Here is an 11,601-nt window from a genome sequence, read left to right as displayed (position 1 = left end):
TGGATGTAGAATGTGTCACTGCAGGTACAGGTGTGTGCATGTGTGCCCATCTGGTGTCTGTGGTATGTGCACACACAGTTCCAACGCCCCCCGGCCCCAGGCCCATCCTCTCATCTTGTTGATCTCAACTCTGCCCCCACAAGTGCTCCCAAACCTCACCAGGCCCAAGCAGCCACAGCACACCCAGCCAGCACCCTGCCCCCAGGCCTCCTGAGCATGGGTGAACCCCCCCTCCCACCATCTCTGCTTTCTCAGCACCTCACTCCCTACTCTCAGCCAGGATCCCACTCCCGCCCCCACTCCCAGGCTCAGACCCGGGTCTCAGGACTCATAAGTGACTTTATTTCTCCGTAGAAGATGCCTTTACAGCCAGGCTATTGGGCTGTGCCTAGCTTGGCCTCACCTCCCCTCTGGGACCTGGGGGTCCCAACCCCGTGCCTTCACTGCCAGGTCTCCTGCCCAGACGCCTAGTTTACTGGAGACATCTGGCCGCCTGGGACTCAAAGTTGGTGGAGAGACAGGCAGGTCTCATATCTGGAGAGGGGTGAGAGCCACAGGCCACGGAGCTGGGCCGAGACTGCCCCGAGCCCCAGCCAGGCCAGGCTGAGGAGGGGGCAGTGACCAGCCCAAGGGAAGGAGCTCAGAAGCCCCTAGGAAGGAGCAGACCTCAGGGCCCAGCCCAGAGCAGGGCAGGCCCCAGGCTGAGCAGCAGCCCCCCAGCCAGAGCCCAGGGGCTGTGTCCCACCCCGGCCGCCCCATTGCACAAATCCTTCTCGCAGCAGTCCACCTCGACTTTTAGGATCCCAGAGTTAATAAACCCCATCAGATAGTCTGAGAAAAAGTGCCGCTTAACGAAGTCGCAGGACGAGGCACACATCTTGTTCACGGAATGATCCTTCCTGCCTGGGGAAGAGAAAGTAGGGTTTGGGAAAGGGGCTTCCCTAGCCCTCTCTGCCCCACCCTCCCCAAGACCCAGCCCAGGACCCTCCAGGGCAGCCCTCCACCCACCCATGCTGTTTCCAACTATATGGAAAGGGCCACCATGGAGCCAAAGAGGGACAAGCACCTGCTCACTGCCATGGAGCTGGGCAGCATGCTGACACAGACCCATGCTCTTCTCCCAGGCCAGAGGGGCTCAGAGGACACCTCTGACCTCTCCCAAGAGCCCAACTTACTGCTGCTGGGATCAGTGATTCGGACACTGGCGCACACTGTGTCTGACGGCTGGCACTGCTTCGGGGTGCAATGGCTGGAGTTGGTGGTCAGGGTGCAGTCCTGGCACCACAGGCCATGAGCTGGGCAGGGCATGGGGAGGAGGATGACCAGAGGCCAGCCAGGCCCCTGCACCCCTCATCCTCCCAGCCAGCTCCAGGCACTCCTAGCAGAACCCTGAGGATGGAGGCTCAGGCTCCCACCCCACAGGACTGGGTAGGCCAGAATGACCCTGGAGGGGAGGCTCTGGTACAACCTGTGCCCATCCTGGACTCTGAAGTCCTATAGCCCCTCCCTGGACCCCCACCCACGCACAATTACACACCCGGCCACACACATCTCACACCTACAGTGCCTCCTATACACTCCCACCCCACCTCACACTCCCCCAAAGTTCTGTGGGTTCCAAGCCATGAAGGGCCAAACTGGATTTGATGGGAGGCCCCGTGAGGCTGAGAAGTGATGGGGCAAGACCCCTGCCCTCGGGAGCGAGGGCATCCATGCAGGACAAGCTGCCCACCCGCACAAGGCCCGAAGGAAAAGCTCTCGGTGCCTTCTGACACTGGGAGAGGCCCGCGTGGCTGGCGCGGAGCGGGCGAGGGCCAGGCTTGGGTCGCCTGGGTCCAGGAGGGGGTGTGGGCTTTCCAGGAGGCACAGTGGGAACCGTCGGAGGACGGTGGCCTCACAGCCCGGCTTCTTCGGGAGCAGCCGGCTGGGCTGGCCATGGGCTCTCCCGGGGGAACCCGACCCAGCCCCCCGCGGGCCCCCACTCACCGGGCGCAGAACACAGCAGGACGGCCAGCAGCGCCAGACCAAGGCCCTTCATGGCTGCAGGCAGCATGCTCCGGGCAGGCCTGCGGGAGGTGCGGGGGCTGTGGGCGGGGGTCCTCTGGGGAGCAGGCCTGGCGGGGAGAAGCCTCGGTCAAGAGACCCAACCCCAAGGACCCTCCCCTCTTCTAGCCTCAGGACGCAACCTTCTCCCGGAATCCAAGGCGGGGGTCAGCCTCGAGCTCGAAAGCCCCACCCCCAGCCCATCCCCCCGAGGGTCCACCATCACAGCATCCCCACCGAGAGAAAAGGTCTGCGCTCTCAGGCGAGGTGACAGCCCGAGGTGCCCCCTCCCCGCGCCCGGCACCTGTACGGGGGTGTCTTCTCCTCCCTGAGGAGCTGTGGGTGCGTCCGGACAGGAAAGGGCAGCAGGAGGTGGGAGCCGACTGTACCTGCCGACTGGGGGAGGGATGCGCGCCACGTCCCCACCCCCACCCCTGGGCTGGGGGGCCGGGAACCCCGCATCGAGTCCCCTCCCGGCCTCCCGCGCGCGCGCGCTTTGGCGCTCACCGCGGATCGGGGCGTGGAGCGCGGGCCTCGGGGTCGGGGGGCGCACTCACATCCCGGGGGTGTCCGCACTTCAGGCTTGGGCGGCGTGCGCGGCGCGGGGAGCTGTGCCCTTCGGTCTCCCTGCGGACGGGAACCCGGGCGCAGCCTCGTCTTTCGGGGAACGCAGCCGCAGACGCGGACCCCGCGCGAGGGGCGGGGCAGAGCCGGGGCGGGGGCCGCGCGGGGGGCGGGGGCGGCGGAGATGCGTGGGGCGGGGGCGCCTGGAGCTCGCCGACCCGTGGCAGGTCGCTGGCCCGGGCCTTGCTGCGCCCCCTTGTTCACGCGCGCTCTCTCTCCGGGGTCCCTGCGCCCTCCTCCGCTGCCCCCCGCCCCCACACTCCTCCCCACCTCCACGTCTCCCTGCCAGGCGTCCGCAGGGTCCCTCCCCCGTCTGCTTGGCTGAGATTCCCCTTGGAATTTCTCGGTAGAACGTTTATTGCGAAAGGAAGCAAAACGCACAGAAACGCAGAAAGGAGAGGAGGGAAGAGCTGCGGTGTTGCGCACAGGTCCCTGTTCACAGACCTTTGGGACCAGACTTCCAACCCTGGGCCCCTCCCTCCTCATCTGCGTTTCCGATTGTTCTCGGCGGTTCTCTTCCTACGAGCATCCGTGAAGCCCCCACCGGAAGCTGCAGCCCAGGGACATCTGTTGCCAACGACACCCGCACCCAGAGCGCAAAACCCAAATGCTGGCCTGGGCATTCGAGGCTTCGACCAGCTTCTCAACTTACTCTCTCGCCTTCCCGACCTGCCCCACTGGCCTTCCCAGGTGCTGCGCCTTTGTGCTTCGGGTCCCAGTGCCCGGATCTGTCTCTGTCTCTGCTGGGCACTGGGTAAGCCACAGTCGGCCTTTGGTGGTCTTCATCTTGTCTTCATCCACTCGACTAGAAAACCACAGACTTGGGCTGCCCTGGGCCCTGGGAAAGGCAATGGAAAGACAGACGTGGTTTCCACTGTGCTGGCTCTTACGTGAGCCACGTGGCTATCACTAATGCAGTGTATCTTTGCAAGACGTGCCCATCATAGCTAACATTAACTGAGCACAAACTATGTGTTGCAATTGTTCTAAACACTTCATATGTATCATCTCATATGAAGTCTCACGGCAGCCCTCCTGTGCAGATATGACTATCATCTCCATCCTACAGATCAGGAGACCAAGCACAGAGAGACTGAGCTCCCTGCTTAGGGTCTCACAGTGACCAGGTGACACAGCCAATGTTGGAACCCAAGCAGTGTGGACCCCAGAGCCTGTGTACCTCACCACTCCACTGTGCAGCTGCAGAGGAATGGTGGCAGAGGAAGAGGTGGACAAGAAAGCATTCTGGTTTGCATTAGGGTCAGAGAAAGCGTCTCTGAGGATGTGACATTTTAGCTGAGACCTGAGTGAGGAGTTGAGATTGATAAGGTGCAGAGGGCAAGAACTGGATCCTGGCCCAAACACAATTCCTTTCAAAGCATTGCAGAGCTCTCAGGAAAGTAAAAAAAAATCTCTGAATTCATAAATAAATACATAAAGATAACAGAGCCACAAAGCCTGTCTGCTGAGCAGGATGCTGATGTGGAAGCCAAAGTAGTCCGGAGCAGAGCCTGGACCTGCACTGGGCCTGAGGTCCCAGGTCTTGGTGCGGATTCTCCCAGAAGCAGAGCCTGAGGCAAGGATTCAGGGCCAGGCTGTAGTCAAAGGTGCAGGGAGCAGCCCTGGGAGTGGGGAAGGAGATCAGGGAAGGTGTGGGATTGAGTGAACTGCCATAGTGGGGAACTGGAGCCTGGTCTCATAGAGGAGCTCAGGGAAATGGTTTGGAATGTAAGCCTCAGAGTGGTCTCACCCAAGGGATGAAGGAACTGAGGCATTTTTACAGCAACTCTCAAGAAGCTGGGGGTTCATTCTTCAATGCTTTCCATTTGCCGCCCACACAAGGCAGGCAGAGTAGCTTCCTTCTGGCACAGAGATGCTGACACTGGTCATTGGAAGTTATGTTAGAACACACCAGCGTGGTTGGGGATTGGGGCAAGTATTTGTAACACCCACCCAAAATGTGTGGACAGAGGAGAGAAGAGGGCTGAGCTTTCACAGGGAGACTGAGAAACTCTCACAGGAAGCTAAGATCCCCAAGAGAACCAAGACTACTCTGGGCCAGGCACCACTGCATGCACAAAAGCAACCCCCAGGAGCTGGGCTGGGTGGCTCACACCTGTAATCCTAGCACCCTGGGAGGCCGAGGCAGGCGGATTACTTGAGGTCAGGAGTTCGAAACCAGCCTGAGCAAGAGCGAGACCCTGTCTCTACTATAAACAGAAAGAAATTAATTGGTCAACTAAAATATATATAGAAAAAATTAGCCGGGCATGGTGGCGCATGCCTGTAGTACCAGCTACTTGGGAGGCTGAGGCAGAAGGATTGCTTGAGCCCAGGAGTTTGAGGTTGCTGTGAGCTAGGCCGATGCCACGGCACTCACTCTAGTCTGGGCAACAAAGCAAGACTTTGTCTCAAAAACAACAACAGCAACAACAACAAAAAAAAAACACAAAAGCAACCCCCAACTTAGGGACTGGGGTTCTCACAGATTTAATGGAATCAAAAATGAATTCAAAATCAAAATTCAGCAAATATCCAAAGAAAAGCCTCCCAAGTAAGACTCAGCAGAAACAATGGCAAGCAACAGATTAAATCATGGCAAGCTTTCCAAATTGAAGGTGTCAAATTTAGAATATAAAATTAACCTTTACTATGTTTAAGATATAAGGAACAAGACACTGTCAAACTGACCACCATCCTTATCTGAAAAAATAGAATCTCTAGAAATGAAAACCTTTTCATTGAAATTAAAAGGTCAGCAGAAACCTTAAAAGATTTATGATCAGTGAAGGAAGAAGCCAGTCACAAAAAAACACATATTATGTGGTTTCATTTGTATGAAATACTCATAACAAGAAAAACCAAAGAGACACAGAAGGTAGCTTAGTGGTTGCCTTGTGCTAGGGAAGGAAGGAATGGGGAGTAATTGATAATAGGCACTATAAATAAATGAAGTGATAAAAATCATTTTGAAATGACGAAAATGTTATAAAAATAGATAGTGATGATGGTTGCATGACTGTGAATATACTAAAAACCACTGAATTGTATGCTATCAAGGGATACATTTTATGGTATGTAAATTATATCTCAATAAAGCTGTTATAAAAAAATACTTAGCAGATGGATTAGGCAGCAAATTAGACATGGCTGAAGAGGGAATTTGTAAACTAGAAGGTAAATCTAAAAATATTACCAAGAATGTAGCACAAGGGATAAGAAGATAGAAAAGAGAAGTTAAGAAACATAAAAGGAGGCCGGGCATGGTGGCACATGCTTATAATCCTAGTACTTTGGAAGGTTGAGTTGGGAGGATCGCTTGAGGTCAGGAGTTTGAGGTTGCAGTGAGCTGTGATGATGCACTCTAGCCAGGATGACGGAGTGAGACCCTGTCTTAAAAAAAAAAAAAAGAAAATTCTGTCATTTGTGACAACATGGATGAACTTGGAGAATGTTATGCTAAGTGACACAGACACAGAAAGACAAATACCAAGCATTTGTCACTTACCTGTGACAGATCTCACTTATCTGTGGAATCTAAAAGAGTTAGTTACGGAAGTATTGAGACTGGAATGCTGGGGACAGGAGAGGGAGAATGAAAAGATGTTGGTTAAGGGGTACAAAGTTTCAGTTAGGAGGAATATGTTTTTGAGATGTATTGCATAGCATGGTGACTATAGTTCATACTAATGTAATCTATATTTCAAAATTGCTAAGAGTAGATTTTAAATGCTAACACCACAAAAAATATGATAAGTATGTGAGGTGGTAGATGGGTTACCATCTAGGTAACCTAGATAGGTTAATTTGCTTGATTTAAGCATTTCACAATGTATACATGTATCAAACAACACATCATACCCCATAAGTATATACAATTTTTATGTATCAATTAATTTTTTAAAAACTTTAGATAAATAGATCTTTTCAGATGAACACAATTGAGAGAAGTGGAGAGGGTTTACCATTAATAGTCCCTCACTAAAGAAGCTTCAAAAGAATGCACTTCAGGAAAAGAATGTATTACAGAGGGCCTAGAATGCAAGAAGAGCAGGTGAAGAAATTGGCTAACAAAAAGGGAAATCTAAATTCACACTGTCTTTTAAAATCATAAGAAATGTCTGATATGTGGAGTTCAAAAGGACTTCACTGGGGCACTGGACAGCAGCAGCACGTGATGATCTGAATTAAAGGGTTCTGAGCCCCTCGTGTTGTCGAAGGCAGCTATGATCACGATGCCTTTGAGGTGCCTTCAGGGGCCAAGGCACACAGTGAGGTTTCAAGGGTGGCCACCAGTAGGGCTCAGGGAAGAATATTTCATGTGGGGGTTCAACATGTGCAAGGCTGGGCATAGGAAAGACCTCCGCTAGTTCAAGAAATGGAGAGGAAGTCAGTGCGCCTGGTACATGGCAAGCCAAGGAAGCCCTGAGGGGGATGAGGTAGGAAAAGAGGGTAAATATCAGACCCTAAGTGGCACTGAAATCATATTATAGATCATGGACTGTGTGCTAAGGACTTTAGCATGTGAGTCAGGAAGTCTTTGGGCTGCAAGTAACAAAATACCCATCCAGGAGTGCAATGGTTAATTTTATGTGTCAGCTTGGTTGGGCCACGGTACCCAGGTGTTTGTGAAAACATTATTCTGGATGTTTCTGTGAGAGTGTTTGGGGGTAAGATTAACATTTAAATCAGTGGGCTTTAAGTAAAGCACATGTCCTCCATAGAGTGATGGGCCTCGTCTAATCAGTTGAAGGCCTGAATAGAAGGAAAGACCAACGTCCCCTGAGCAAGAGAGAATCATATGCCAGATGGCCTTTGGCCTTGAAGTGCACAGTCCCCAGCCGCTGGCTTCCCTACAGGTTTCAGACTTGCCATCGTCTGTGATCATAGAGGCCAACTCCTTAAAATAAATCTCTGTGTATTCACGCATCCCGTTGGTTCTGTCCTGCAGCGAACACGGAATACAAGGAGTGGCTCGGACCAGAGGCTCATGCTTGCCTATGATCCAGCGAGCAAGGGCACTGGCCCCTCTCCTGAGATTCTTGTGGCCCTTCCCTCATTGTCAAAGACAACTGGCTGTTAAGAAAAGTGTGTGGGCCAGGCGCGGTGGCTCGGGCCTATAATCCTAGCACTCTGGGAGGCCAAGGCAGGCGGATTGCTTGAGGTCAGGAGTTTGAAACCAGCCTGAGCAAGACCCCATCTCTACCAAAAATAGAAAAAAATTAATTGACCAACTAAAAATATATATAAAAAAATTAGCCGGGCATGGTGACGCATGCCTGTAGTACCAGCTACTCGGGAGGCTGAGGCAGTAGGATCACTTGAGCCCAGGAGATTGAGGTTGCTGTGAGCTAGACTGATGCCACAGCACTCACTCTAGCCTGGGCAATAAAGTGAGACTCTGTCTCAAAAAAAAAAAGAAAAGAAAAAGGAAAGTGTGTGAATGACTTTGCAGCAAGTGATCAAAGATGTCTACAGAAATGGGAAACACAAGGTGGAAGCAAAGGATGGACGTTGTTGATTTACATTCGAGAAGATCCTATGACTACAAGTGGAGAATGGATGGGAAGGTTCTGGAACAGAACAGGGAAGCCAGTGAGGAGGACAAAGCTCTGACCAGGGCTATAGCTGTGGACATGGAGTGAGTGGGGAGGCTCACAGCCTCAGTGGTGTCCCTGTCTAGGACAGCTGCCTTGCAGGCCCCCAGGTGAGATGCAGTTGGGTCTAGTGCATGAGGCCAGGAAGAGCAGTGACTTGAAAGGTGTGTGAAGCACTTTATTAAGTTGGGGATTCCTGGGAGGCACCCAGCAGGAGATGGGACTCCAAAGAGAAGTCAGGGCTAAAGACAAAGACGTGGGCATTATTGGCACAAAAAAGAGAGCAAATGCAATCACCTAAGGATGCACTGTCTCCAAAGAGGGGAGAAAGGGTCCTCAGGCCCGCCCCCTGAAGCACTGGCCGTGGGGTCCAGCCCTGAGCAGCAGAGGGCTCAGGTTCTTCTTGCTAAGGGCGTAGCAGAAGCCAGGTCCTGATACGGGTGCTTGGCACTCATCACAGTTGGGAGTGCCAGCCCTACATATCACTGACCCTGGCAGCTCTGAGTCCGGGAGCCATATGTCCGTGTGGGGTACTCTGCCATCTACATTAGTTGCTGCAGTCCCCAAAGGGTCACACAGAGCCCTTTCCACCCCAGGTCCCATTGTTCCTGTTAAGCTACCTCCTTCCCCTTGAGCCCAACCACTTCCAAATGTCTCAGAGCTGTTCCATCAAGGCCCCAACATCCTTTCTGCTTCCAAGATGCTGCCTCCTCTCCTCCCCGCTTTACTCCACCCCCATCCTTTGCCCCCTCACCTAGTCCCCACACCAGGCTTCACAGCCATCTCACCTGCATCTGCCTTTGCCCAAGACCCAAATCTCAGCATGCAGGGTCTGAGAGGATGGACAGAGCACTCCAGGGCGTCTGGAGAAGGGGCAGATCTTGAGTGGGGCAAGGAGGGGGCTTTGCAAGCTCCAGGTCCCAGAGCAGGAGGGAGCAAGGGTGCAGCCCAGTGGAGGGGCAGCTGAGATCCAAGAGGGACAGGAGGCTCAGGCGCGTGCTGTGGAAAGGGGCTGGATTTTATACTGAAAGCCACAGGGGCTGGGAAGGGTTTGAGGCAGGCAGCATCCAGATCCAGCGGTTCTAGGCCTGATTCAACTTGTCCATTTCAGACTTTACACTGCCTTCTCCATGGGCCAGAGAACAATATAGGCTGTGCCTGGATGCTCTGGTGCAAGGTCAGCCCCTGTCCCTTTTTGTCTTCTGGACTCTGAAATCCCTGCACTGGCAAGGGTGGCACTTGACGGGTCCCTGCTGACCGCAGCCAGTCTACTGCTGGGATGGGAATCTCTGCCAGACTTCTGTTCAGAGAGGGGGACAGTCCGTGCCAGGCCTGTGAGGCAGGCCCTACCTGCCCACACCCAGGACTGTGGTGTGGTGGGCAAGCTCCCAGTGACCCGCACCCCCTGTTCTCATCTTGCATTTTCCCAATCCCTGGAGCACAGGCCAGCTTACTGACTTGCTTCTAATGAAGAGAGCACAGCAGAGTGTTGGGGTGTCACCTCCGTGGTCAGCTATGAAAAGACTGTGGCTTCTGACTTGGCACTTTCTCCCCGACCCTCAGACCCTCCTGCTGGGAGAAGGAGGTAGCCATGTGGAGGGTCCAGCTGACCAGGGTCTGAGCCGACAGCACTGTGAGCGAGCTTGGGGGAGTTCCCCGACCAGCCAGGCCTCCGGATGAGCCTGCAGCCCCTGTCCGACAGCTGACGGCAGCCTCATGAGGGGACACGAGCCAGAGCCCCAGCAGAGCCTGGATTCCTGCCCCATAGACACTTAAAGAGAATACAGTTTGTTGTTTAAGTCCCTCAGTTGTGGGGAAATTTGCCACACAGCAAAAGATTGTGCAGGTGGGTAGAGCCTGGCTTGTACATGACCTTGGGCAGGATGGGCTGTGTGCCAGCATGGCCAAAGCATTGTGCCTGAGGAGGGGAGGGCCAGCCCCAGGAACTCTACAACCTGAGCTCGGCTCTCCCCACGCAAGGCTGGGTTGCCAGGGAGACAAGATTCCTAACCCAGTTTCCAGGCTATTCTGTCTTCTTCCCAATGAACGCAGGGCGGTTTCACCCTATCGGGGCTTTTTCAAACACGAATAAAAATCTCAGTCATGATTAGGAGAAGAAATGCCCTTTTTCTGTGAAACAGAGCACACCAATGTCAAGGAGTGGCCTGGCCTTTCCAGTCTGGGGAGCCCCTATGGGGACCTGGTGACAGTTGGCCTTACCTCCCTCCTTCCAAGCCTGTTTCCAGAGACATGAGGAAGTAGGAGGTAACAGGCTACCCTGACACCATGTCCCCACGCTGGAGACACCTGACAAGTGCCCCACAGCCACATCCAAGTCTCCTTTGTATGCTCAGAGCCTGGTGAATGATTGGAAGGCAGCTGACAGGTGCAGTGCGGACAGGGCCTGAGCCAGGTGCAAGGGGCAGGGCACACCTGGGACGTGCCACAGGGCCTCCTGCCTTGCGGTTTTGCCCAACATTTTCTAAACACTCCAAGCGCCATAGATGTGGGTGAGTCAGAGAAAAGACACGCCTGTCCCAGGGACTCACCCTGTGTTTCCCCAAAGATGGGCTCTGCCTCACCAAGGGGACCAGTGGGGGTTGCACAGAGACACTATATCATTCACACATCAAACATGTCTTGACGGGCTGTCAGATAAAGAGAAAAGCCTCGGGATCCCCAGGGTCTCCCAGAAAAGTGGAGGAGACAGGGTGTGTAGTGGGCTGATTGCTGGCCCTACAAAAGATATGTCCACATCCTACCCCCCCTACCCCCGCCGAGACCTAGAAACATGGCCTTATTTGGAAAATGGGTCTTTGTTGATATAATTAAGTGAAGGATCCTGAGATAAGATCATCCTGGATCTAGGCTGGGTCCTAAACCAAATGACAAGTGTCCTTATAAGAGACAGAAGGGGAGAGACAGACACAGGGAGAAGGCTACATGACCATGGAGGCAGAGATTGGAATCATGTGGCCACAAGCTAAGGACACCTTAAGCCACCAGAAGCTGGGAGAGTCTAAGAAGGATTCTCCCCTCATCCTTTCAGAGGGAGCGTGGCCCTTGCTGAACCTTGATTTCAAATGTCTAGCCTTGAAAACCACAAAAGGATCAATTTCTGATGTTTTAAGCCACCAAGTTTGTGGCGATTTGTTATGGCAGCCCAGGAAACTGATCCACCATCCTTGGTTAGTGGGAGCCTCTTAGGTTTATTCCTGTGTCCTCTGACACGACCCTATGGGCTTTTCCCCAACACACTATTATGAAAAATTTCAAGCATGCAGAAAAAGTTAAAAGAATTTCACAATATACAGCCATATACCCAGCACCTGGATTC

General features: G+C 53.5%; 1 protein-coding gene across 4 annotated transcripts; it reads right to left on the bottom strand.

Annotated features, from left to right (window-relative positions):
- Positions 1-321: 321 nt before the first annotated feature.
- Positions 322-2,736, bottom strand: LY6H (lymphocyte antigen 6 family member H). 4 transcript variants are annotated; one of them, XM_012752939.3, is made up of 4 exons: positions 2,551-2,736; positions 1,987-2,114; positions 1,176-1,295; positions 322-903 (listed from the first exon to the last, which is right to left on the bottom strand). In XM_012752939.3, exons 2-4 carry the CDS (start codon positions 2,051-2,053, stop codon positions 668-670), a joined length of 423 nt encoding a protein of 140 aa, XP_012608393.1. In that variant the 5' UTR covers positions 2,054-2,114; positions 2,551-2,736; the 3' UTR covers positions 322-667. The 4 variants fall into 4 exon arrangements, with proteins under 4 accessions (XP_012608393.1, XP_012608390.1, XP_012608392.1 ...); XM_012752936.3 differs by having other exon boundaries at positions 2,601-2,724; XM_012752938.3 differs by having other exon boundaries at positions 1,987-2,066; positions 2,601-2,689.
- Positions 2,737-11,601: the final 8,865 nt, after the last annotated feature.

The sequence above is a fragment of the Microcebus murinus genome, chromosome 7, assembly GCF_040939455.1.
Source record: "Microcebus murinus isolate Inina chromosome 7, M.murinus_Inina_mat1.0, whole genome shotgun sequence".
Lineage (NCBI taxonomy): Eukaryota > Metazoa > Chordata > Mammalia > Primates > Cheirogaleidae > Microcebus > Microcebus murinus.
This window is presented reverse-complemented; position numbering and strand designations above follow the sequence as displayed.

What these genes read in the sequence shown, in the direction of transcription:
- LY6H (XM_012752936.3), bottom strand. An exon ending in CCTGCTGTGTTCTGCGCCCG is followed by an intron (nt 1,296 to 1,986) that starts GTGAGTGGGGGC and finishes TGCCCTGCCCAG; the next exon opens with CTCATGGCCTGTGGTGCCAG. An exon ending in AATCACTGATCCCAGCAGCA is followed by an intron (nt 904 to 1,175) that starts GTAAGTTGGGCT and finishes TCTCTTCCCCAG; the next exon opens with GCAGGAAGGATCATTCCGTG.